Genomic DNA, 27,123 nt, shown 5'->3' on the forward strand with positions numbered 1-27,123 from the left:
ACCTTGCTATAGTCTGTTGTATGGGAAAATTTTAATGTAGCAGTGGTTTGGGTACCTTTTTAGTAGGGTGAATGATAAAGTCATATATGAAACTCATGGGAAATAATGCTAAGTTCTTATCCCATCCTCTATTTTTGCAAAGGAAGTATGAAATAAACTGGTGCTCTCAAATCAAATCATTAGTCTTTTAGAATAAATAGTAGTTTGATGTCCAGGTTTTCTTTTTGGTCGTTTGATTACTTAGAGATTAAAAAAAAAGAATTTTGGAAAAATCAGTTGCCTACTCCTAATAGGAGAAATTGAAGACAATTTTATTTATTTTATTTAAGTACAAGTGTACCTCACACAAAGGTAACAAATGAAGAATGTGTATTGGTCAGTAAATGTTTTAAGTAGTTTATAAGACTGAATTGCATATTTTACTAGCACAGAGTAAACTTTTATGACTTAGTAAATGAGAGTAGAAAATGTGCTTTGGTAAATTTTTCATCATTTAAAATATTTTTAATGCTTAAAATAATTGCCAGGAGAAATACATCATAGGTAGAAAGAACTGCAAGTGCAAAGGGCCTGAGGAGGGAATGAGCTAAATATAGTTTATTAATTTGGATTGTGAACATTCAAATAAAATTACTTCATTTAAACAGTGTGAAGCAGAAGTGAAGACATGGTAAATGCCACTTTTTAAATGGAGTACTTTAAAAAAATTTTTTTTTTAATGTTTATTTCTTTTTTTTTAATTTTTTTTTAACGTTTATTTATTTTTTGAGACAGAGAGAGACAGAGCATGAATGGGGGAGGGTCAGAGAGAGGGAGACACAGAATCTGAAACAGGCTCCAGGCTCTGAGCTGTCAGCACAGAGCCCGACGTGGGGCTCCAACTCACGGACCGTGAGATCATGACCTGAGCCGAAGTCGGCCGCTTAACCGACTGAGCCACCCAGGCGCCCCTGTTTATTTATTTCTGAGACAGAGAGAGCATGAGTTGGGGAGGGGCAGAGAGAGAGGGAGACACAGCATAAGAAGCAGTCTCCAGGCTCTGGGCTGTCAGCACAGGAGCCTGATGCGGGGCTCGAACTCACAAACCGTGAGATCATGACCTGAGCCGAAGTCAGTCGCTCAACCGACTGAGCCACCCAGGCGCCCCTGAGTACTTCTTAGTAGTGAATCAACATGTAAGATCATCAATAGTCAACTTTATTTCCTGGTGTCACAAAAGTTCCCTTGTATGTTGGTTATTCTTTAGTAAAGGAGATGTGACGATGTTTTTTGGCTATTGTTATGAGACCTGACTAATAATACTGGGATTTTTGAGATTAAGAGGCTAGAAACCAACAAGTTTCAAATATGTGAGGTCTATAGCCTGCCTTCTTCTTTACTTTGCTCTCAGCATTTGCTTTCTAAATCTGTCTTCTCTATTTTGCTCCTTTATTTTTCTGTTATTTTCTGTTTTTCTCTATTGTAATTGCTTCACTGTCTACTCTTATACACTAAGTATTCAGAATCATATTTTTCAGAAGAAAAAAATATCTTAAAGAACTTACAGCAGGATACTTTTGTAAGAGGCTGTAATTTAGTAATGTAACATGAAAATTTAAGGATTTTTTTGGTGATTATTTTAATCATATACTTGTCATTGCTGTTGTCAAGTCTAATAATTGATCAGAATTCAGCATTTGCTGTTCTTATTAGAGAAGTCAATGCATTCTAAGAAATACATAGAAAAAGAACAATAAAGAGTTGAGGACTTTTTAATCTCACCGTTTATTGGGGTGTAGAGAATTTTGGAAAGGATAATTCCTGTAAACTTTGCACTTTTATTAGATTGATGGTATACAAATAAGCATAGTATACAAATAAGATCCTTTTTTAGGAAGGAGAAAATGGTATTTGCTATATACAGTTCTGAGCATTGAATTAAAAATATGCATTTCTCTGAGGTGGCCTCAGGGGCAAGGTAATTTCTCCATGTGCACATATTTAGCAAGTCACAGCATTAATAATTTATTCAGGATGTATAGGTAAGGTATTTTTTTGTACTTTAATGGAAAGTCTCATGCTTAATGGACTGGAGTACTGTCTGTGGGTGATTAAATATCTAAATATATTAATTTTGGCACTCTTGACATGATTTAGGGTTTTGCCTACAGTAATCTGTTTTGATTATAAGAGTTCCCCTTTTCTGTCTTTTTAATAGCAACATTATGACAACAGAGAAGAGTTTAGTGGCTGAGGCTGAAAATTCACAGCACCAACAACAGAAGGAAGAAGGTGAGGGAGCCACAAATTCTGGCCAACAAGAAACTCAGCTGGAGGAGCCTTATCAAGAGGCAGCTGAAGGAGATAATCAGTGTGAACAGAAGCTGAAAACATCTAATGGAGATACTCCTACACATGAAGACTTAACCAAGAACAAGGAACGGACATCAGAAAACAGGGGCTTATCACGGCTGTTCTCCTCGTTTCTCAAAAGGCCTAAGTCTCAGGTGTCTGAGGAAGAAGGCAAAGAAGTAGAGTCAGCTAAAGAGAAATGTGAAGGAGGTCAGAAGGAGATAGAATTTGGAACCGGCCTTGATGAAGAGATCATTTTAAAGGCCCCAATTGCAGCTCCTGAACCTGAACTCAAAACAGACCCATCCTTGGATCTTCATTCATTAAGCAGTGCAGAAACACAGGTAAGGATGTGCAAATGTGTGAGAGGTGTGTAATGAAGATCATTTATATACTTTGTTTTTCACTTAAAAACATTTGGTTTTATTTCTTACTGACCAGTTGACCTAGGCATTGATAGTAATGAGTTTAACATGAAACTTTGGAATTTCTGTTGTAAGGAAATTGTTGTAGTCAATGGAAACTTGTCTTTTTAAATATTTTTTTGAAGTTTATTTATTTTTGACAGAGAGAGCGAGAGAGAGAGAGCGAGCATGAGCTAGGGAGGGGCAGAGAGAGAGGGAGACACAGAATCTGAAGCAGGCTCCAGGCTCTGAGCTGTCAGCACAGAGCCTGACGCGGGGCCCCAAACTCACGAACCATGAGATCATGACCTGGGCCAAAGTCGGATGCTTAACTGACTGAGCCACCCAGGCGCCCCTGAAAACTTGTCTTTTTAAAAGATATACTCTGTACTTTTATATTTGCATTTTATAAGTCAAAACAAAATGAAAGAAAAGTATTTATTAGATGAGTTTATTTAGTCTATATATCATTTGGCTGTAATAATAGAACAAGTCCAAGATTTTTTAATGAGAGGGGGGAAAAAGTGAGGTGGTTTAGAGTTCATTTTGTTGGAATTATTAGGAATGGGACAGTTTATTTACAAATATGGTCCTTCTATGAAAATCCTCCCTCAAAAAAGCAATGTAATAGATTCAAGCCATCCAGAGGTATGTGCTAGGTTTGAGCCATGCCTGCCTTATTTTTATTGTTTTCTACAACTAGATTATGTTACCAGTGTGTAAGTTATAGATAAGGAAGGCTAGCTGTTTATATCACCTTTGTAATATACAGTAGTTTGGGAACTTAATTGTGTCACAGTTACGCGTTGCTACTCAAAGAGTGGCTATTGGGCCAGCAGCATTGGCAACATCTGGGAGCTTGTTAGAAATGCACAATCTCAGACTCCATTCCAGGCTCAGAGCCTGGAGCATGCTTTGGATTCTGTGTCTCCCTCTCTCTCTGCCCCTCCCCATCTTGCACTCTGTCTCTCAAAAATGAATAAACATCAAAAAAACCATTACTTTTATTTCTGAAGTATGTGAGCACTATTTGCATTGTTAAAAGTATAAATCCTATGTTTTTATTATAGGACTCAGGTTTGGGATAAACAATTAGATTTTTTAAAAAATATATGTATTTCTAGGGGCGCCTGAGTGGCTCAGTCGGTTGAGCGTCCAACTTCGGCTCAGGTCATGATCTTGCGGTCTGTGAGTTCGAGCCCCGCGTCAGGCTCTGTGCTGACAGCTCAGAGCCTGGAGCCTGCTTTGGATTCTGTCTCCTTCTCTCTCTGCCCCTCCCCCGCTCGTGCTCTGTCTGTCTCTCTCTCAAAAATAAAATAAACATTAAAAAAAAATATATTTATTTCTAAAAATATTACTTGTATATTAAAAGTGCTAAGAGTAAAATTTAGGATAAAGTTGTAATTACGTACTTGCTGTTAGTGCAACAAGGTTGAAAAGAAGATTTACTATATAGTGTAAGTTAAGAATGCAGGCTATAGAATCAGTCTAAGAAATCATAGCTGAGTGGCACTTTTGCTTAATCAGTTTCCTCTTCTGTGCAATGGGGATAATATTCACCACCTCTGGCTATTAGGAGGATTAAATGAGATAAACACAGAAGGCTCTTAAGACATTGTCTGGCACCCATTAAATGTTTATTATTATTACTCAGTTAATAAATATGAACAGAAAAGGCAAAGAAACCCTACATATCTTAATATTATTAATTTAATTTACTTTAAAAAATACCAAAGGAGTTAAATTACATTATCTTCCAGGAAGCCTTATACTTTGAAGAGGTTTTTAACTGCTTTTTTCTCCTCTGCTTTTTATGTGGGGAAAAAATCCATATTTTGTTTTAGTTAGCATTTGAATGAAGGCTAGTCTATTTTATCTAAAGATCATAGCATTTGTACTGAAGTTAAAACAGATGACGGACAAAGTTAATTTTAGATTTAACTAAAGTCTCATTCATTGAAACTTTATTAAATCAGAATTGTGATAAATTGTATGCAGGTGTTTATATATAAAGTAAAAGAAAATATATTAGTACTGTTAATAAATTTCAAGGAGATATTGATTAAAGGAGAAAACTATTTTGGGCTTTTTAGAAGCTAGTATTTATAATCAAAACCTTATAGATCAGAACCTTGTGGGCAAAAGTTTATTTGCTTAACCATGTTTCTATATATGTGGTAGAGTTTCATTTGAGTGGTCCTTTACTATCCAGGTTTTTTAAAAACCTAGTCTTCGTCTAGGATACCTTGGGTTTTTTGGAAGCCATATGTACGTTTTTAATGTTTATTTATTCACTAAACAAATTTTTATTTAGGGGTGCCTGAGCAGCTCAGTCTGTTCAGCATCCAACTCTTGATTTCAGCTCAGGTCATGATCTCATGGTTCGTGAGTTTGAGTCCTGCATCAGGCTCTGTGCTGACAGAGCTGACCCTGCTTGGGATTCTGTCTTCCTCTCTCTCTGCCCCTCCCATACTTGCTCTCTATTTTTCTCTCAAAATGAATAAAAATAAACTTAAAAAAAAAGTACTACAAACCCCCCAAATATTTATTGAAAACCTACTATATGTGCCAGGCATTAAGCTGGATATCATTGGTAAATGAAAACTACGATATGACATAGGTTTAAGATCATAAAATCTGGAGCCAGACTGGTCACTTATTAACTGAATGATCCTAAGCAAGTTACTTTAGCTTCTTGGGCTACAGTTTTCCTTTTCTTTTCTTTTTTCTTTTCTTTTCTTTTCTTTTCTTTTCTTTTCTTTTCTTTTCTTTTCTTTTCTTTTCTTCTTTTCTTTTCTTTCAAATTTCTTTCTTTCTTTCTTTCTTTCTTTCTTTCTTTCTTTCTTTCTTTCTTTCTTTCTTTCTTTCTTTCTTTCTTTCTTTCTTTTTCTTTTTTAAATTTTAATCCCAGTATAGTTAAGTACAGTGTTATATCAGTTTTAGATGTACAATATAGTGAATTGACAATTCTGTACATTACTCAGTGCTCATTATGATAAGTGTTCTTGATCTCCTTCATCTAATTTTTTTTTCTTGCAGTTAGGTTATTTTCATTTTTATTTTTTCATATCATAAACTTAATTTCTTTTTTAAAATTTTATTTTAATTCCAGTGTAGTTAACATGTAGTGTTATATTAGTTCCAGGTGTACAATATAGTGATTTAGCAATTCTGTATATTACTTAGTGCTCATCAAGATAAGTGTGCCCTTAATCCCCTTCACCTATTATTTTCCCCTTTCCTCCCTCAACCATCTCTTTGTTCTCTATAGTTAAGAGTCTGGTTTTTAGGTTTGTCTCTCTCTTTTTTTCCTCTTTGTTTATTTTGTTTCTTAAATTCTATGTATGAGTGAAATCATATGGTATTTGTTTTGCTCTGACTGGCTTGTTTTGTTTAGCATTGTATTCTCTAGATCTATCCATGTTGTTGCAAATAGCAGGGTTTCATTCTTTTTTATGGCTGAATAATATTATCTATTCATCTATTGATGGATACTTGGGCTGCTTTCATAATTTGGCTATTTTAAATAATGCTGCAGTAAACATAGGGGTGCATGTATCTTTTCAAATTAGTGTCTTTGTGTTCTTTGGGTAAATACCCAGTAGTGCAATTACTGGATTGTAGTGTAGTTCTATTTTTAACTTTTTGAGGAGTCTCCATACTGTTTTCCACAGTGGCTGCACCAATTTGCTTTTCTACCAACACTGCACGAGGGTTCCTTTTTCTCCACATCCTCGTCAACACTTGCTTCTTGTGTTTTTGATTTTAAAGACTTTATTTGTAAGTAATCTCTACACCAATGTGGGGCTGGAGCTCATGACTCCAAGATTAAGAGTCACATGCTCCACTGACTGAGCCAGCCAGGCGCCTGTGTTTTTAGCCATTCTGATAGGTGTGGGGTGAAATTTCATTGTGGTTTTGATTTGCATTTCCCTGATGATGAGTGATGTTGAGCATCTTTTCATGTGTCTGTTGGCCATCTGTATGTATTCTTTGGAGAAATGTCTGTTCATGTCTTCTGCTCACTTTTAAATTAGATTATATGTGGTTTTTTGTATTATGTAAGTTTTAAAATACATCTTGGATACTAACCTTTTATCGGATATATCATTTGCAAATATCTTCTCCCATTAAGTAGGTTATCTTTTAGTTTTGTTGGTTGTTTGCTGTGAAGAAGGTTTTTATTTTGATGTATTCCTGTAGCAGGATTCTCACACAGAGAGTTGTGACACCGAGGTTTTTCTTTCCAGGAAGCAACTTTGTTCGTACCAGCATGGCTCAGTTGGGTTTGTACCCGAAGAACTGAGCCCCGAATGCCACGTGGCAGTTTTTTATGTATTTTTTTACTTCTTTGTCTCCCATATATGGTAACACACAAGCATGCAGTCTAATTAAGTGGTCTCATGTTACAAGGTTGTGAGGGATGTTGTCACTTATAGCCAGGTTGCCTTGAGGTTTTTTTCTTTCCTTAAGGAGGGGATCCTACCATAGTCCCAGTAGTTTATTTTTGCTTTTGTTTCCTTTGCCTCAGGAGACATCTAGAAAAATGTTGCTATGGTTCTGGCCTTTGTTTCTTATCTGTCAAATAGTCCTCTCCCCACAGGGTTATTATGAGGATAAAGCAGGTTCATATAAGTAGAGCTTTTAGAATAGTAACTGGTCCATTTAAAAAAATTTTTTTTAAATGTTTATTATTTATTTTTGAGAGAGAGAGACAGAGTGTGAGCAGGGGAGGGGCAGAGAGAAAGGGAGACACAGAATCCGAAGCAGGCTCCAGGCTTAGAGCTGTCAGCATAGAGCCTGATGCGGGGCCCGAACCCACATACCATGAGATCATGACCTGAGCTGAAGTCGGGCACCCAACCGACTGAGCCACCCAGGCACCCTGTAACTGGTCCATTTTAATTGTTATGTATGTAGCGTTGTTGTTGTTATAAAACATAATCCTTATTCTTGATGACTTTCTAGTCTAATGGAAGAGACAAAAAAATGAGTGAATATAAAACATTTATTATAATAAATGTTATAAAGGCAATATACGGGGTACTGACATGAATAGCAGAGTGGGGGATAGGATAGATATGATTGCCAATTGAAGGCCTCTCTGAAGAGGTCGCATTTAAAAGGGTCATGAAGGATGGGAAGGAGCCTTTTAGACCACCTCCAATATCTAATGCAGAAGCCAAATAATTAAATACTTTTTCCTAAATGTCAATCATGGATTCTTCTGAAAGAAAAGAATCAGCGAGATTTAGTTAAGAATAGTTAAGAACCTTTCAGCAGTTTTATTATGCTGGAATTAAGAAAGTATGTGCGAAAATGTTACTTCACTTACCTGTGTAACTTTGGGATGACTTCATGATAACCCTAGGTTTTCAATTTGTCCCTTGCTTCTTAGAGTCTGCTTCACAATTAGCATGATTGGTAAGTGGTAGAAAGAAGTTAACTGGTATTACAGTTGTTAGCCTAGTTTATAATGTTGCTTTATGCTCTAAAATTGGTCCCAGGAATCCCTGTTAGCCATTCATAAGATTTAGAATATGTGATATATCACATCTCATTTTGCAGTTCATAAGGCTACCTTGCTAAAATTGAGGAGCTTAGGGGCAACTGGGTGGCTCAGCTGGTTAAACATCCAAATTCAGCTCAGGTCACGATCTCACGGTGGTTCGGGAGTTGAACCCCACATCAGGCTCTGTGCTAACAACTCAGAGCCTGGAGCCCACTTCGGATTCTGTGTCTCCCTCTTTCTCTGCCCCTCCCCCACTCGTTCTCTATCTCTATCTTTCAAAAATAAACAAACGTTAAAAAATTAAAAAAAAAAGTTGGGGTGTCTGGGTGGCTCAGTTGGTTAAGAGTCCAACTCTTGGTTTTGGCTCAGGTCATGATCTCACGATGTGTGAGTTCGAGCCCTGCATCGGGTTCTGTGCTGACAGTGCAGAGCCTGCTTGGGATTCTGTCTCTCTCTCTTTCTCTCTGGCCCTCCCCCACTCACTCTCTCTGTCTCTCTCTCAAAAATAAATAAATAAAACTTAAAAAAATTAAAAAAAAAATAAAGTAAAATTGAGGAGCCTATAGGGCATCTGGGTGGCTCAGTCAGTTAAGTATCTGACTCTTGATTTCGGTTCAGGTCATGATCTCATGGTTGGTGAGACTGAGCCCCGTGTCAGGCTCTGCACTGATAACGCAGACAGTGCAGAGCTTGCTTGGGATTCTCTCTCTGCCCCTCCCCCACTTGGGTGGTGCTCTTGCTCTCTCTCAAAATAAACAAAAGTAAACATTAAAAAAATAAATAAAATTGAGGAGCATGGGGCAGAGATGCTAAGGTTTTAATAAACTTTAATAATACATAATGACATAGCCAGGAAGAATGTATATGCTGAGCGCAATAGATTGGTGTCCTCTAGTTTATCAGAAACCTTCATGTATTGATTTGAAAGATAGGATTCTACCTGAGAAGTTTTGAAGATAGCATAGTGTGTAGATATTGTAGGAGATTATAATATCTTTTATAGATAAATAATTATTTAATCTTAATATCACTTAAATTTGTCTTAACATTTTCTTCTTCTTCAGTGCATTTATTGGTAGCATCATTATAGGTAAAACTGTATAGAGCATGTTTTGTGAAATGTTTTTATTACTAACTTGATGTCACGGATATGTAGCCTGCCCAGGAAGAACACAGAGAAGACCCAGATTTTGAAACTAAAGAAGGAGGAGGACTTGAAGAGTGCTGTAAAATAGAAGTGAAAGAAGAAAGTCCTGAATCAAAAGCAGAAAGAGAATTAAAAACTTCCCAGAAATCAATCAGAAGACACAGAAACATGCATTGCAAGGTTTCTTTGTTGGATGACACAGTTTACGAATGTGTTGTGGAGGTGAGTGCATTTTAATTTCCGTAGTCAGAACTCTTACAGATTGTTTCCTGTAGGGTTGAGTAAGTAGTGTCAGTGACTATTTCTATGGACTGAAATTTTAATAGTAATTTTCTGGAAGTGGAGGTGTGGAAGGATTATGAGTGAGTCTTATTTTCTTCTCCAGTTTTTTTCTGTATCTGTCAAATCTTGTGAATTAAGCATGTGTTACTTTTAGAATCCAAAACAATTTTCTTTAAAAGCAATTGGTTTGTTATTTATAGAGTGACCTAGCATGATTAGATTTTCCAGGTAACCTCAATTTCTGATATTAGGTCTAGTTATCCCCATAACTGTATTTGTCAAAAAATTGCTATGTGTTCATTTCTGCTGTCCCAGATCTAAACCTTAATAAGCTTTGGTTTATTCCATGTATTTCTTGAACCCCATGAAATAGGATATAAGAAATTTAAATCAAGTAATGCCATTTCTTAAAATACTCTATTATTTTCTGAAAGAATAAGTAATTGAGTTGGGATTTAATGAAAATGTCAATTATGTGGTTACTCTTTTGCTCCTTCAAGACAAATTAAAATCCTTAAAAATCTGGTAACTGTTTTTTTTAACTAGAGCAGTAATTATCAGTTATATGCTTGATATAAAGCAGTTGTTATGAATATTACTAATAATAGCCTTTATTGATAAGACATATAATTCACATATACTTGTATCTTAGGTATGTAATAAATATGTCTGAATTGAATTATCTGTATGCAAATATATCAAAGCTCTAATAGTCTAAAATATTATACTCTATTAATAAACATTCCTTTTCCAGGTTTTAAAAAAGAAATCTAGAAAAATACACTACTGTACTTTGAAAATAGTCACTACACTTGGTAACTAGAGACCAATGGTCTGCTCTTTCTGCTTCTCATCATTAGCTAGTTGAGAGATGTGGAAAGCTATTCCACACTCATTCTTCCCATTCAGACTAAGGTCCAGATATGGGTCCTTTATATCTGAAACATTTGGGGGCAGATGTGTTTCAGAATTCAGAGTATTTTGGACTTTAGAAAGACAGTATTTACTTATGCTGCATATTTCATAACACACCCACTAGGGTGTGTGGCAGTACCAAGATTCATTCTAAGATGGGTAAATAAAGATCATAAATAGCCTCATAACAGTTCAGGACAGAATTTGCCTTCAAATGAACTTTGGACACCCTCCCCCTGGGGAAAAAAAAGGCCTAAATTTTTACTTTTTAGAGCTTTTGGATTTTGGAATTATAAATAAAGGAGTAGGGGCCTATACATGAAGTATTCCCTAATCATTTCTGTCATTTGGAATGAAAACATAAGGGGGAAAAAATGAAGAAAATGATGTAATATAGATGGGTTAAGTCTGAAAATGAATGAACATCTATGTAAATTACTAACAGTCATTAAAAGCAACTCTGCTCATTGAGAGAAGGGCATGTGTATGTGTGTCAAAAAATATTCTAATTTTTTTGAAGTATTTTTAAAAATACATTTCTCAGCAATTGTTAGCATGTTTGATTTTTTTTCAACAATTCCAGTAAATAGACATTATAGGTATAACTATTCTTACCATTTTACATATGAGAAAGCTAATGTTCAGAAATATTAATAGAATTAATCCAGGTTGTTTAACTTGTAAATGGAGGAGCCAGGACTTTTTGACTGTACATCTTAGCCTCTAAGTTAGGCTAAGTAGGAGTATTAGTACCCAAATTTGGCAGTGGTATGATTTCCTACGTAAAGAAACATTAAGAAAATGATTTGTAGCACACCTGAAAAAGCCACTGCAACAGGTAATGTCTGTAGGGTATCTAGAATTTTAGACTTTGTGTGTTTTTCAGCAACCTATTCTCTTGGGACATTTGGTCTGAGAATGGTAGAAAGCCTAATGATTTCCATAGCATAGCCATTATTAATCGTCAACGTCGACAGCAGATTCAGTGAATTTAGGTGGTCGTGATGACAGCAGACCATAGCAAGCTTCAGGAAATACTACACCAAAAATAAAGAATGTGATGTTTGGGTTGGAGGTAGGGAATGGTTGATGAAAGGAAGGTAAAATATTGCTTTGAATTCTAGCACTAGTTCCAGGCCACTAAGTGTGTTGCATATTTAAGCTGACAAATTAAGAAACAAGATTTTTATAACCCACCATTGTTCTACTTACGCTTTATAACCATCTGAAAGTAGTGGTAACCAAGGGTAAAAGAGGAAACGGTAAAGTGACATTTTATTTTATTTGGTGATAAATACAAGAATAAGAGGAAACCTCATAATATATTATGTCTTTGCAGAAACATGCTAAGGGACAGGATTTGCTTAAACGAGTGTGTGAGCACCTCAATCTTTTGGAAGAGGACTACTTCGGACTAGCCGTTTGGGATAATGCAACCTCTAAGGTGAGGAGACTGCTTGTCAAAAAATTTGTTTTAATCTTATATTGTTGTTAAAGATGTATTTATGCCTGCCTCTCCAAGACACAGTGCACTTAAGAGTTATTCTTGCCTCTTCTTATTTCTCAGATTTTCCCTCTAGAACAAACATCTTAAAGAAAAGATCATTGCTGGGGCACCTGGGTGGCTCAGTCGGTTAAGCGTCCAACTCTTGATTTCAGCTCAGGTCATGATCTTGTGGTTCATGGGTTTGAGCCCCACATTGGGCTCTGTGCTGACAGCGTGGGACCTGCTTGGGATTCTCTCTCTCCCCGCTCTCTCTCTGCCCCTACCCTGCTTGCTCTCTCTCAAAAAGAAATGAACAAACTTAAAAAAAAAATTGAAAAAAAAAAGATCATTGCTGGTGTGTTCTTTCATCATTGAGAGAAAGGATCTACTGTTCTATATTTTTAATTTTTATTAATGTTTATTTATTTTTGAGAGAGAGAGCATGAACAGGGGAGGGGCAGAGAGAGGGAGACAGATTCTGAAGCAGGCTCCAGGCTCTGAGCTGTTGGCGCAGAGCCTGACTTGGGGCTCCAAATGACAAACCACAAGATCGTGACATGAGCCAAAGTCAGATGCTTAGCCAACTGAACCACCCAGGTGCCCCTGTACTATATTTTTAAAAAACAGGGGAGGTACAGAGCTATGATGTCCTGATTAGTAAGTAGATACCAATAACTTCATATATTATGCAGTTAGTATGTATTTAATAGGTTCGTAATAAACACTTATTGAATGGATGATCTACCAATATTATAATTATAGGATAATTATGACATATATTTATAATTTGAGAGTAATTTTATAAAAGAGAATAAAGTCCCAATATTATCAAAATAGTCCTACAACGAATCTGACATTTTCTTCCAGACCAAATGAAACCAGTAGTTAACTTTTGGAAGAAGTAAAAGAAAGTGTGAGAACACAGAGAGGGGAGGAAAGGTTAAAAGTCAGGTATTTACTTTAGAAAACTTGAATTATTTCCTAGCCCAATTTACTGAAAATTACAAATATTTAGCTTAAATTTAGTGATGAAAACTTTAGTACAGTTTAACAAGTCTTTGCAGGTGCTTTACAAGATGATGTGGATATGGCTGTGAATAAGATAGACATGGTCTCTTCCCTCTGGTGCTTGTGGTTTAGTGGATGAGTGTTACACAAAAGGAAAAACAAGATGTCATGAAAGGGTATGGCCAGGGAAGTCTTCTCTGGGGAAGTGATGCCTGAGCCGAGAACTAAAGGATGAAGCAGGCAAGTGAAGTGGGGAGAGAATGGCTTGTATAAACGCCTAGAATTGAGAGAGTGGCATTTGAGAAAGTAGGAGCCTGGCTAAACATAGGGAGTGAGGAATAGAGTAATAGGTGAATCTGGTGAGCTACACAGCAGCCAGGCCATGGTGAGAGAGTTTTGTATACAATATGTTAAAAAAAATTTTTTTTTTAATGTTTTATTTATTTTTAAGACAGAGAGAGACAGAGCATGAGTGGGGATGGGGCAGAGAGAGAGGGAGACACAGAATCTGAAGCAGGCTCCAGGCTCTGAGCTATGAGCACAGAGCCCAATGCAGGGCTTGAACTCACGAACTGTGAGATCATGACCTGAGCCGAAGTTGGATGCTTAACCAACTGTGCCACCCAGGTGCCCCTGTATACAATATATTTAAAGCCATTTCAAGGGCGCCTGAGTGATTCAGTTGGTTGAGCATCCAATTCTTGGTTTCAGCTCGGGTCATGATCCCAGTTTCATGGGATCGAGCCCTGCCTCAGGCTCTGTGCTGAGTGTGGAACCTGCTTAGGATTCTCTCTTTCTCCCTCTGCCCTGCTCGTTCATTCTTTCTCTAAAACTATAAAACAACAAAACAAAACCAAGAAAAAAACATTTTAGTTGATTCTTTCTCCAAGATAATTTATATTTATTAAGAAAAGTTGAGGTGTGGCTGGGTGGCTTGGTTGGTTACGCGTCCAACTTTAGCTCAGGTCATGATCTTGTGGTTCACAGGTTCAAGCCCTGTGTCAGGCTCTGTGCTGACAGCTCAGAGCCTGGAGCCTGCTTCAGATTCTGTGCCTCCCTCTCTCTTCTTCTCCCCCACTCACGTTCTGTCTCTCTCTCTCTCTCTCTCTCTCTCTCTCTCTCTCTCTCTCTCTCTCAAAAATAAATAAACAGGGGCGCCTGGGTGGCGCAGTCGGTTAAGCGTCCGACTTCAGCCAGGTCACGATCTCGCGGTCCGTGAGTTCGAGCCCCGCGTCAGGCTCTGGGCTGATGGCTCGGAGCCTGGAGCCTGTTTCCGATTCTGTGTCTCCCTCTCTCTCTGCCCCTCCCCCGTTCATGCTCTGTCTCTCTCTGTCCCAAAAATAAATAAACGTTGAAAAAAAAAAAATTAAAATAAAAATAAATAAATAAATAAATAAATAAACATTAAATTCTATAAGAAAAAAAGAAAAGTTGAGGGGCAGCAGCCTTTAACAGCTGCAGACTCTATAGTTCGATTATTTTGAGCTAGATAATGCAGACTAGAAGACATGGAATTGCCCTTTGCCTAAATAAAATCTATTTGTTGAATGTACTAGTAGTTAATTAGTAGTTTGCAACAGTTTGTCTTTCTATGTGAGTGACTGTTTATTCAAACAGAAGAACTATGTCTTCCAGCACTAGGTTAATATTATTCTTTAAGGACTTAATCTTTGCCCTTAAAGGCTCAAACCAACTTGTACTGAAACCTCTAAGTTCGATTGATATGGGAAGATTGAAGGTAATTAAAAAAACAATACCCCAAAACTACAGTGAAAAACATTCAGCAGCTCTGGGCTAGAAAATTCTTCCATGAATCAAGGAAAATACTCAGAAAAGTATTTTATGTTATACAAGCTCAGTGAGGTAAAGTTCAATGTTTTTACATTGTGGATACAAAAAGAAAAAAACCCAAGATTCATCTGAGAATAATTGAGAATGCTTGAATTTGGCATGTAAATAAAGTCACTGAGTACTTACTTGTTTAATATAACTGAAAATATTTTTTCTATGAACCATGCATAATTAAATTTTGAGAAGCTAGCTTATCTAAAGACATTCAGCAGAGGAAATTCTTTTCCACTTGCAGTTGAGTTTTTAGGGCCCACATTGGTACAAAAACTTTCAGTTGCAGTGAAAACTTTTCACCATTGTTGGTCCCATCCATATTTGTCCTGTCAGCAAGTTTTATTTTCCTTATACTTTTCAAAATCTTAATAAGCAAATATTAAATTGCTTTATTTATATTATTTATATTTGTGTTTGTGTGTGTGTGTGTGTGTGTGTGTGTGTGTAAAGTGATTTAAAGTGATAAAAGTGATAAAAGAGTAAAGTGATAAAAGCTGAATAGCAAAGTATAAACCTGGCTGTGTAAAAAAAGGGCATTGTTATCCCTTTTAGATAAAATATTTCTAGAAGAGAAAGGCTTTTGTCTCAGAATCATAATCTAGTTTCAACTTCCCTGATAGTTTATAAGAGCCGCTTAGGGGGAAGTCAGTGGGTAAGTGAATCCTGGGAAACATAGGGCTTATCATATTCAGAGCATTTGACAGGTCTATAGCAGGGTCCAGGTTCTTACAGGATATCCAACAGAAACGTGGTCAGAGGCAATGAACTTTTCTATATTTTCTGCTTCTAAATTCATTGTGGTCAAACTTCAGCTCTCAGAAATGGGTCAAAGCAGAGGGTTTTTTTGGGTTAAAATGCGAGTCTTTAGGCTGATCCAGGAAGTAGGGCATAGAAGGGAAAGCAGGAACTTGCCAAGCAAATCTTGTACAAAAATTAATTTTGGGAAGACTTACCTTAGCACTGTCAAGTGAAAGGGCCAGTACAGTAGCAAAAGCCACCTTGGTAATGACCATCCTTCTTCAATATACTATCTCTTGAGTCACACTTCTTTAGTGTGGATGAGTTGCTCTGTCTGTCTTAATACATAGTTGTCCCTGGTATTTACCATCACCATCATCCTGGGGATGTTTTTTGAAATTTTTTTTTTCAACGTTTATTTATTTTTGGGACAGAGAGAGACAGAGCATGAACGGGGGAGGGGCAGAGAGAGAGGGAGACACAGAATCGGAAACAGGCTCCAGGCTCCGAGCCATCAGCCCAGAGCCTGACGCAGGGCTCGAACTCACGGACTGCGAGATCGTGACCTGGCTGAAGTCGGACACTTAACCGACTGCGCCACCCAGGCGCCCCTGAAATTTATTTTTATTTTGAGAGAGAGAGAGAGAGAGAGAGAGAGAGAGAGTGTGTGAGTGGGGGAGAGGAGAGAGAGCAAAAATCCCAGGCAGGCTCCACACTCAGCATGGAGCCCAACATGGCACTCCATCCCACAACCCTGGGATCATGACCTGAGCTGAAATCAAGGGTCGGATGCTCAACTGACTAAGCCACACAGGTGCCCCCATCCTGGGGATTTGATTTGCCTTTCTCCTGTGATGTTTCTCCTATTTCCTTTGTCTCAGCTTTTTCTTGTGTTTTGATAGAGTGCTTCTTCTGAGAAAGAAGGAGCACATGAGACATAATCTTGTTGAGACGTTATATGTCTGAAAAAGGTCTACTCTACCTTCACATTTCGTTGTTAGTTTGGTTGGGTATATAATTTTATACTTGAACCATCATAATTTTGAAGGCATTGCTCCATTGTCTTCTAGCTTCCAGTGTTGCTATTAAGAAGGCCAAAGCCATTCTGATTCTTGATCTTCTGTATGACTTTCCCTTTGTAGAATTAAGCTAGTAGAATCTTATTTCCTTTCCTTTCCTTTCCTTTCCTTTCCTTTCCTTTCCTTTCCTTTCCTTTCCTTTCCTTTCCTTTCCTTTCCTTTCCTTTCCTCCTCTCTCCCTCCTTCCCTTCCCCTTCCTTCCCCTTTCCCTTCCCCTTCCACCTCCCCTCCCCTCTCCTCTCCTCTCCTCTCCTTCCCTTTCCTTCCCTTTCTTCCCTTTCTTCCTCTCTCCATCTTCCCTCCTTCCCTCCCCCTCTCTCTCTATCTACCTTGTGGTATGCATTCCATAAATGTTTAAGAGTGAGACATATTATTAAGTTTTAGAGAACAGATTTGTCACTTAATACTTGTGAGATACGTAAGTTACTTCTTTTTTTCTCATTGGTAAAATGGGAATGATAATGAAATAATTTACATAAAAACATGTGGAACGGTACATGGCATGTAGAAAGCAGTCAATAAAAAGTAGGTATTATCATTATTATTTTGATAGTATTATTTTAAAATAAAATTACCAACTAAACAATGTTTTTGCTTTAAAAAATTAGATTTGTATGTCATAATCTAGAGGTGTATTCTGGAGCATTGTTCAAGCTCAGTAATCTACCTGATCTTTCTTGGGTTAAATAATCTACCTGGAGAACAGCATACTCTTTACTTAATTGCTATATCTAGCCATATTATTTGATTTCATTTTATTTTTGCATTTAAAATTTTTTTACAGATACAGTCAAACGGCCAAAATGGAGGTACCGATTTAATTTACAACAATAGGGAGAGACCCTGTTTCCCCACACTCTCACCAACCCACGATGCTAGGAGATTTTTTACTTTTGCAATCTGAATAGAAGGGAAAAACCAAATCCAGGGCTTGCTTTCGAACCACAGCTCCAAGTCCATGGTTTTGGCTCACACCTTCCCCTGCCCAAAACAGGTGAGGAAAGGGTTCCTCCACCTTGTAAGTTTGAGCCCAGTGTGGAGCCAGTCTCCTTGCCAGCTATCTGGAAGAGAAAAGCCCATACAGACCAGCTTAGAAATGCCACCTCTTTATTGACCCAGGTTGGTGGCAGAGGGTACCGTGAGCCAAGGGGAAAGAGCTCACTCTCACTCCACCTGGCTCTCAGTCTGGTGTTGGCTGCTTTGGAGACAGAGCAGGAAGCGTCTTTGGCCAAAGGCCTGCTCACAGCTGGAGCTGCCTGGGCCATGGGCTTGCTGCCTAGTGCCATGGGGGGACGAGGTGGGGGGGTACGTGACACAAGCTTTGAGTGGCCAGTTTGGAGGGGAATGAAAAAGTCCATAGGGCACTGCCAACGAGGATAGGGTTGGCCATCGGTGGCATGGTGTGTGTGGTGGTGAGTTGCAAGTTTGGAGGGGTAGCAGAAGGACTTGGGGCCGTGAGGGCACTGGTGGGGCTGGCATATGCGCCCAGAAGTGGGCTGCCAGCTTGGAGCTATGGCCAAAGGCCTTTGGGCAGTGTAGGCACGGGTATGGGCAGGTACTCGCTGTGCGTGAGGTGGTGGGCTGCCAGGTTGAAGGTAAGAGAGGGCCTTGGGGCAATTGAGGCACGGATGGGGGTGGGCTGTGTTGTGTGCCAGACGGTATGGGGCCAGCTTGGACTGGTAAGAGAAAGCCTTGTCGTAGTCGCAGCAGCAGTGTGGGTGCTGGGATGGGGCTGCCAGAGGGGCCTGGAAGGTGCCCCTGCAGAAGTGGCAGGCCCTGGAACCAACTGGCTGGACTTCTGCGGTGAGCCCTGGTGGGGAACTCCTCCCTTGGTTCCTGGTTCCTTGCCAGTGGGAAGGGAATCAGGGTCCCCGGGCTGACTCCTCATCTTTGCGTCTCATTCCAGCATCTTGTTGGCCCAGGAACCCAGAGGGAGGTAGGCGACACTAGTGATTATCAGGCTGATGGGGACAGAGCTATAGGGCCTGGATCTTGGTTTAGTTTTCGTCCACTGATGCTATGTAACTGCTTCCTTCTTGTTGCGGAATTTCATTCCTGGCGTGGAGGGGACAGGGGAGACCTGCAGAAGGCCCCCTCTGGTAGTGGCTGCTGCAGCTGCTGAGCTGCCCTCAGACACGGTGGAGCTGCACTGCCTGGCACGCTATTCAGTTTCATTTTAGTTACCATTACCTATGTGTATCTACTGTCAGTAAGCCAGATTTCCAGATACTCTCTTTAGAAATATGTAGAGATTCATGAAATGATTACATCTGTAAAACCATTAATGTTTGTTAGTCATTTATCCACAGTTTCTGTCATGAGCTGTGGAAGCTCCTGGGGTTCAGTCCCCTCCTTTTAGAGATGAGAAAACTGAAGCTTATGAAGGCAGAATGGTTTCCTCCCAGCTGTACAGCCTGTTTACTCCTGAAATTCCTTGCCTCCTGCTCCGTCCTAAATGATTTTCTTCTTCAAGAACTTTTTATTCCTCTGTCTTTGATTTTTACATTTTGTCTTTGTTTCTCTGCTTTTGTTTCCCATCTACAGAATTAGTTCCTGTTAAATTATAAAAATTCAACCGAGTAAATTTTAAAGATCTAATAATTGGCTTTAATAATCACTTCATGAATTGAGCAGTATCCCACCTAGGAGTGGAGGGGAGCCCTAAAGGGCTACATGAAAGGAAAGGTTTTTTAAGGTAGAGAGGGAATGGAAAAAAGGAAATTATTAGCAAAGAATCTACTGCTTTAGGCAAAGTCACCCTCCTAAGGGAAACAGAAAGGGTCTGTTAGTAAATTTCCTAGTGCTGACCAGGAAATTCCCATATTGACTAGTTAACATTTCTGCAGTATTAAGTCTTGGTTTACTGACTTGGGGCCTTAACCTAAGTGACTCCATTTTGGGCCCATGGTTTTCTTTTTAACGGTTCTCGAATTGTGGGAAGAAATGTGAACCATAATACAAACGGAGATGAATATCCTCTTTCCATTCCCAGCCTGTTGTCTTCTTTTGTGTGTGTAAAGATTTGTCCGTTGTATATTAACTTCTCTCCTAAAGAGCTTCTGGATCTTTGTGTTTTGTTTGTAGACAGTTGGATACCTTTAGCAGGGAGGAAAGTTAATTGAATTGACTTTTCCTCATGTGGAATGGCTTGCTTGCTCTCTTTCTCTACTAACTGCATAATAACAGACCTATTGCCAGATTGAGTCTGGCTACAGAAGAGGAAAAGCAGTCAGAAGCAAACTTCTATAGCCCTATGAGAGATTTATTACCACTATGAATCAAAATTACAGGAGTTAAGCAGTTGTTTCCTACATTTTATTCCTGCTTAGTTGTTTATGAATGAATCAAGGATTTTTTTTTCCCATGGAGAAATATCATCCACATTAATTCCTACCCCCTACTCCAAATTCCTTCTTTAAGCAAAAGTCGTGAGCTCTTTTGGTAAATAATGAGAATTTTATTTATTTATTTTTAATTAAAAAACATTTTTTTAATGTTTATTTATTTTTGACAGAGAGAGAGAGAGAGAGAGAGAGAGAGAGAGAGAGAGATCATGAGTGGGGGAGGGGCAGAGAGAGAGGGAGACACAGAATCCGAAGCAGGCTCCAGGCTCTGAGCTGTCAGCACAGAGCCCAACGCGGGGCTCGAACTCACAGACTGCGAGATCATGACCTGAGCTGAAGTCGGATGCTCAACCGACTGAGCCACCCAGGGGCCCCAATAATGAGAATTTTAAATGAGGAGTTCATTCAATTCAATAGTATATGGTCTTTCTCCTTTCTTCCATTTTCTGTGTGGATGAATTTTCTTACTTTAGGAGTCAGATTTTCAACTCTGAATAATCAGTTACAGCCAAGAGGGTCTTTCTTTCACCTTGCAAAGGCAAATAGTAAACACCACTGGAGTGAATATTAAATCAATAGTGTGAGGCATTTCATTTATAGTCATTTGAAAGGATGGATTGTTTTCCATTGATTATTGGCTAGCTTTGAAGGCAAGTACCAGTAATGATTATATCTTTATTGTCTAGTAAATAAGAAAGACTAAAATGAATTTTGTAAACATACTTGCAGAGTAGGGAGGCTGTATTCAGGATCTTGGCTTTTGCTAGGAAGATTTGATTTGACATCTCTAGTGGACTTAAATGTGGCTTTTTTAACATGTGAAGAGTCAGATTTAGAATTACTATGTTAGAGAGTTTCTATAAACTTATTGGAGCAGTGATTTGAAGTAAACATACTAACAGTAGCATAAACAATCGTTATTCCTCAGATTAAGAAAGACAGATTGTGGAGTGTATAGATAAATCTTTTACCTCAAGAGACAAGGATTTGTATAGATCACTTACATGTATGTGTGGGGTTTTAGGACCTCCAGATAAGGGTAGATCATGACCAACTCAGGGCATGTTCTTTCTTAAAACTTTATGACCTAAGGTTATAATTGCTGCAAAAGATATGAAAAGTTCCTATTCATTTTACTTCATTAAATCCCATTGCCTTAGTTGAAACCTTATCACCTCTATCCTGGCTTATTTTGGTAGCATTTTTCATTCGTTTATTCATCAAACATTTATCGAGTAGACAACATTTGTGTTGTGCCGGGCAGAGCTATAAAACACATAGGTAGTCTCGTTGCTCAGGGAGCTCCCAGACTGACGGGGGGAGGGGGCAGTAGTAAGATGGGCACCCATATAGAAAGGGTTTCCTGCAGGAAGTAACATAAGATCTGACTTATAAGAGATGGTCAGGAATCTTCTAGATGAAGAAATTGGGATAGAGAATTCAAAGTGAAAGGGACAACACGTGAGAAGGTGTTTTGAAGTAGGAGAGCACCAGCGAGACCTGTAATTCTTCAGTTGAATGAATGAAGATCTGTATCAGGCTACTGCTGTTGTTCATCTCTGCTGTTTTGAAACTTTTGTTTTAAGCACAAGAAGGAATGTGATTCTTTTTGAATCACAAACTTAAATTCTGTTTGAAATGTTAATTTATTTAACTCACACGATATGATTGGCAAAATGGACCCTTAAAAGGGAATTCTTTAAAAAAATGTTTTTTAGTGCTCGCTTTGGCAGCACATATACTAAAATTGGGACGATACAGAGAAGATTAGCATGGCCCCTGCACAAGGATGACACGCAAATTCGTGAAGTGTTCCATATTTTTAAACCCATGGGGGAGGGGAAGGGAAAAAAAAAAAGGAGGTTACAGTGGGAGAGAGCCAAAGCATAAGAGACTCTTAAAAACTGAGAACAAACTGAGGGTTGATGGGGGGTGGGAGGGAGGGGAGGGTGGGTGATGGGTATTGAGGAGGGCACCTTTTGGGATGAGCACTGGGTGTTGTATGGAAACCAATTTGACAATAAACTTCATATATTGAAAAAAAATTTTTTTTAATATTTTATTTATTTTTAAGACAGAGAGAGACAGAGCATGAGTGGGGATGGGGCAGAGAGAGAGGGAGACACAGAATCCGAAGCAGGCTCCAGGCTCTGAGCTATCAGCACAGAGCCCGATGCGGGGCTTGAACCCACGGACCGTGAGATCATGAGCTGAGCTGAAGTCGGACACTTAACCGACTGAGCCACCCAGGCACCCCAAAAGGGAATTCTTAAAAGAAAAAAATTAAAGGGAACCCTTGTAACTGAAAGTATTCAAATAGAAACCAGAAGATCATCAGAAGTGCTGTTTGAGAGGGCATCTTAAGATCCCTAATAAGATACAGTTCTTTTGTCCTCTCAACTTTTTGTTGTTTTATCAGTTAATTTCTGTCTCTTTTCGCTAGTTCTAATCCTTTTGCCTGTCCTGCACAACCATGCTCTTGAGAAATTAGTTTACATATAACTATCTCTAGTTCCTCACTGCCTATTAGTCTAACATAATACAGGGAGGTGCACAAATCACGCATGCATATTTCAAAGAATTTTTACAAAGGGAACACATTTGGATAAACACCCCTAGATTACCAGACTCCAGAATCCCTTTTCGTCCCCTTCTAAGTCACTACCTCCATCCCCTAACAATCATTACCCCTACCTTACCCCCCATTAAAAGTAACAGGTGTCTTCCTAACATCTATCACCATGAGTTAGTTTTGCCTGTTTTTAAACTGTGTTGCATAAATGAAATCATACATGTGTTCTCTTAGGTCTGATTTCTTTTATTTTGTTCGGTATTGTGTTTTTGAGATTCATCCATGTTGTGAGTAGCAGTAGCTCATTCATTCTCATTTCTGTATAAAAGTTCATCGTTTGTACCACACTTTGTATTCTACGGTTGATGGATGTTTGGCTTGTATATAGTTTGAGCTTTCAAGAATACTGCTGCTAGGAGCATTCTTGTACATGTGTGTTAGTGCACATCTTGTCACATACATTTCTGTTGGGTGTATTCCTAAAGTGGAATTGCTGGGTTATAAAGAACGAATATGTTCAGCTTTAGTGGATAGTATCAGACAGTTTTCCAAAGTGGTGTTACCAGTTGACACTCTACGAGCACTGAATGAGTTCCAGCTGTGCCACATCCTCACCTGCACTTAGTATGAGGTACTGCATTTGGATTTCTACTCTTATCACTCAGCTGAAACTACTCTTGCCAAGATAAATCTGAGTTTTTCATCCTTCTGTTTCCTGTCCATTTTGTAGCATGGATGATCTTGTCCACCCATCCTTGAAGCTTTCTATTCCTTTAGATTCTATGATACCAGTCTCTCCTGTTTTCCTCCTGCCACTTTGCTCACCCCTTCTCAGTTTATTTCTCAGCTCTTTGCCCTTTCTCCATCCCTTAAATGCAAGTGTTCCCCAAAGGTCTGTCCTTAGTGTCTTTCTTTTCACTCCTCTGTGATTTTTGTCTTCTTTCATGGTTTTATCTATCACCTATATGGGAAAAGTGCCCAGATTTGTATTTCTGGCCCAAATCTCTCTACTGAGTGTCAGGACCTGTTTATCCAGCTGTCTATTGAAATATTTCATGTGGATTTCCAAAGATGCCTCAAAAATATATCTACAAAATATTCCACAATTTATTTATTCCACTATTGATGGACATTTGAGTTGTTTCCAGTTTTTTTTTTTTTTTTGCTATTTTTTTCTTCTTCTTCAAGAAAATCGATTTCTTTTTTATATCCTACATTTCCTATTTCAGTGAATAGTACTACTCCTCCCAGTTCCCTAAGGTGGCAACTTGGGAATTATCCTTTAACTTTATAACTTACCAACTCAAATCATTCCCCCTGTACCCCACCTTCTCATACATTCAAGCTCCTAAACATCTTTTTTCTCTGACCCGTAGTCATCCTATCAAACCCTTTTGATTGTCAATATCAGCACACTTTATTGAGTGCTGGTTATGTGCTTTTTAAATACACCAAATAATTTAATCCATAATAACTCTGTCAGGAGGGTAGTTTTATCCCAGTTTTGTGTATGAGAAAATTGAGATTTAGATGATCTTAGATAAGGTTACATAGCTAGTAAATAAATGATAGGTTGCGACAGGATTAGAACTCAAGACTGTCTGACTTCAAAGCCAGTACCCATGATCATTATTCTCTTCTGTACCACAATTATCATTCTCAGAAACCACCTCTTATTTGGTCTCCCTGTCTACAGTCATGCTTCCTCTAATTTATGTCTCTCCTTTACTTTAAATCCTTCAATGGCTCCCCTTTGCCTGGCACTTGATAAAGTCCAAGTTTCTTACTGTGGAATACTGCGTCCCCCATGATCTGACCCTTAACCATTCTCTTGCATTGTGTATCTCCCCTCCTCACCTCTGTGTTCTAGCTATGCTCGACTGCATGTAGCAACTCAAATGTATCCTGTTCTCTTATACCCTGTGCCTTTTTATTTACTTCATCTTCTGTTTAGCCTGGCTAATTCTTGTTTGTCCCTTAAGATACAGTTTAGTACTCCCAAATACTCCTTTGAGAAACATTTCCTGCCTCTTACCCCAGTTCATCTTGGTGCACCTCCTCTGTGCTCCTAGAACACTCTATGCTCTCTCATAGCACTCTCACACATTTCTGTCATAGTCATTTTCACACCTAGAACAAACAAATCAATTGTTTGCTATTCACCTCTTCCGTTAGACTAGCTCTGTGAGGACAAGTGCTATTTTTAAATCCTTTTTTTGAAACTACAGTGGCTAGCACATGGGGGTATTCCTCAGGTATTTGTTGGCTAAATAAAATGCTGTAAATGGAATCATTTAAATTGAACATAAAAGTGCCAATTCTTATATACATTGATTTTTATTATTTTGTACACATTGTTTTTGATTTTGATTTGGACGTCTAGATACTGAAGCGATGATTTATTCTATAAGGTCATTTACTTGGAGTCATATGTGATTGACACAAATCTGGGTTTGCCCTCTTTATGTCAAATTGGTGGGAATTCTAGCTCCAGAGTTCTAGAATGACTGTACAGTCTCTGTAAGAAACTTGGCATCTTCAGGTTACCTTGGGAGATTTCTCTGAAAAATAGTGGAAAATATAGAGTTGCCTCATAATGGTGGGAGATGTTCGTTCCAAAGTGGTAAAAAGTAGTCTTTGTTAAGAGTTCTGGATTGCATGGTATAAATGATGATTCTTGGGTCAGCTGGATAGCTCAGTTGGTTAAGCATCTGACTTTTAACTTTGGCTCAGGTCATGATCTCATGGTTTGTGAGATCAAGCGCTGCATAGGGCTCTCTCCAAGTAGTGAGTAGCCTACTTGGGATTTTCTTTCTCCCTCACTCTCTGCTCCTTCTCTGTGATTGCTCCCCCTTTCTCTCTCTCTCAAAATAAATAAATAAACATTAAAAAAAAATGATTCTCTGGGGGTACCTGGGTGGCTCAGTTGGTTGGGAGTCCAACTTCGGCTCAGGTCATGATCTCACGGTTTGTGAGTTCGAGCCCTGCATCGGGCTCTGTGCTGACAGCTCAGAGCCTGGAGCCTGTTTCAGATTCTATGTTTCCCTCTGTCTCTGCCCCTCCCCCGCTTGTGCTCTGTTTCTCTCTGTCTCTCAAAAAGAAATAAATGTAAAAAAAAAAATTTAAAAAATGATTCTCAGAGGTTCCACAAAACTTCCTAAATGGTGCTTTTACAGTTTTCCTTTGCTTTTGGACCTACAACAACTTTAAAGTTCTTAAATCATAATGAGAGATGAGGGTTACTGCTTTTCTGACAGGGCTTAAACAAGTATGTATCTAGTTTTTATTCTAAGGAACAGTTTTATATTAAGTGGTATTTAAAATTTTTTTTCATGTTTATTTTTGAGAGAGAGAGAGAGGGAGAGCATTTGCAGAGGAGGGGCAGAGAGAGACAGAGACACAGAATCCAAAGCAGGGTCTAGGCTCTGTGCTGCCAGCACAGAGCCCGATGTGGGGCTCAAACTCACGAGCCATGAGATCTGACCTGGGCTGAAGTCGGATGCTCAACCGACTGAGCCACCCAGGTGCCCGTTAAGTGGTATATTTTTAACACATATTTCTTAATTTTCTATGTTAATTGTGGGAGAAGGGGAAAGAAAAGGAAATTAATCCTCACTCTTATGCTTATTGTCTGTTGTGATAATTATCTTTATTTAACAGTTAAAGTAGTATATAATCAAATATAAGACTGGTTTTCAAGTTCATTTCTTGGGTAGGGCCATTTCTTGTGCCTTTTGTCTTTGTGGATAGAGGGTGAGGAGGGGACACTTTTACTCTTCTTTTCTAAATATCACTGAAATTCAGTTTTAAGTCTTTTGGAGGAGAGAATGGGGAGGGATTGGGAGGAGTCATGAGAGGGGCTCCTGGGTACTAATAATGTTGAGCTTATGTGTTCACTTTGAGAATTTATTGATTTATACACTTATGTTTTAGGTACTTTTTTGTATGTTTCATATCAATAAAAATATTTTAAACAATTTAATTTAGAAGTTTCTCTTTAAACATTTCCAAGGAGCCTATGGAAGATGTTAATGGTGAGGCTCTTTCCAAGTGCCATTATTTTGCACAGTCCACCACAAGTGGAAGAACCTTGCCCAAATGGTGTATAGACCGTAAGTGGACTTGGAGAACAGTAAAAGGAGAGATTAGTGTGGGCAAGAGTAGTCAGAGAAAACAACATAACCATTCATCCAGTAAATATTAACTGAGCATGAACCATGTACCAGAAGCTGTGCTGACATAGAAACCTTAAATGAGATGGGCGCCTGGGGTGGGTCAGTTGGTTAAGCATCTGACTTTGGCTCAGGTCATGATCTCAGTTTATGAGTTCAAGCCCCAAATCAGGCTCTGTGCTGACAGCTCAGAACCTGGAGCCTGCTTCAGATTGTATGTTTCCCTCTCTCCCTACCCGTCCCCAGCTCATGCTCTGTCTCTTTCTCTCTCTCTCAAAAATAAACATT

General features: G+C 38.7%; 1 protein-coding gene, 1 non-coding gene and 1 pseudogene across 23 annotated transcripts in view; 2 read left to right on the top strand and 1 right to left on the bottom strand.

Moving 5' to 3' along the window:
* EPB41 (erythrocyte membrane protein band 4.1) overlaps positions 1 to 27,123 on the top strand; it is a 202,852-nt gene that overhangs the window by 83,061 nt on the left and 92,668 nt on the right. For 21 of the 22 annotated variants that reach the window (XM_086716222.1, XM_086716243.1, XM_086716221.1 and 18 more), the window contains exons 2-4: positions 2,198 to 2,675; positions 9,404 to 9,616; positions 11,931 to 12,035. In XM_086716222.1, the coding sequence (XP_086572348.1) occupies positions 2,205 to 2,675; positions 9,404 to 9,616; positions 11,931 to 12,035 (789 nt within the window). In that variant the 5' untranslated portion in view covers positions 2,198 to 2,204. The remainder of the gene's footprint in view (positions 1 to 2,197; positions 2,676 to 9,403; positions 9,617 to 11,930; positions 12,036 to 27,123) is intronic. The other variant, XM_086716229.1, reaches the window with a different exon arrangement.
* On the bottom strand, positions 17,916 to 18,657 carry LOC112872111 (uncharacterized; annotated as a pseudogene).
* Positions 21,809 to 21,915, top strand: LOC112849087 (U6 spliceosomal RNA). Its single transcript, XR_015255714.1, has one exon. It is a non-coding gene; the product is annotated as a U6 spliceosomal RNA (small nuclear RNA).

This window comes from Puma concolor, chromosome C1 (assembly GCF_028749965.1).
Source record: "Puma concolor isolate L17-30 chromosome C1, mPumCon1.1.hap2, whole genome shotgun sequence".
Lineage (NCBI taxonomy): Eukaryota > Metazoa > Chordata > Mammalia > Carnivora > Felidae > Puma > Puma concolor.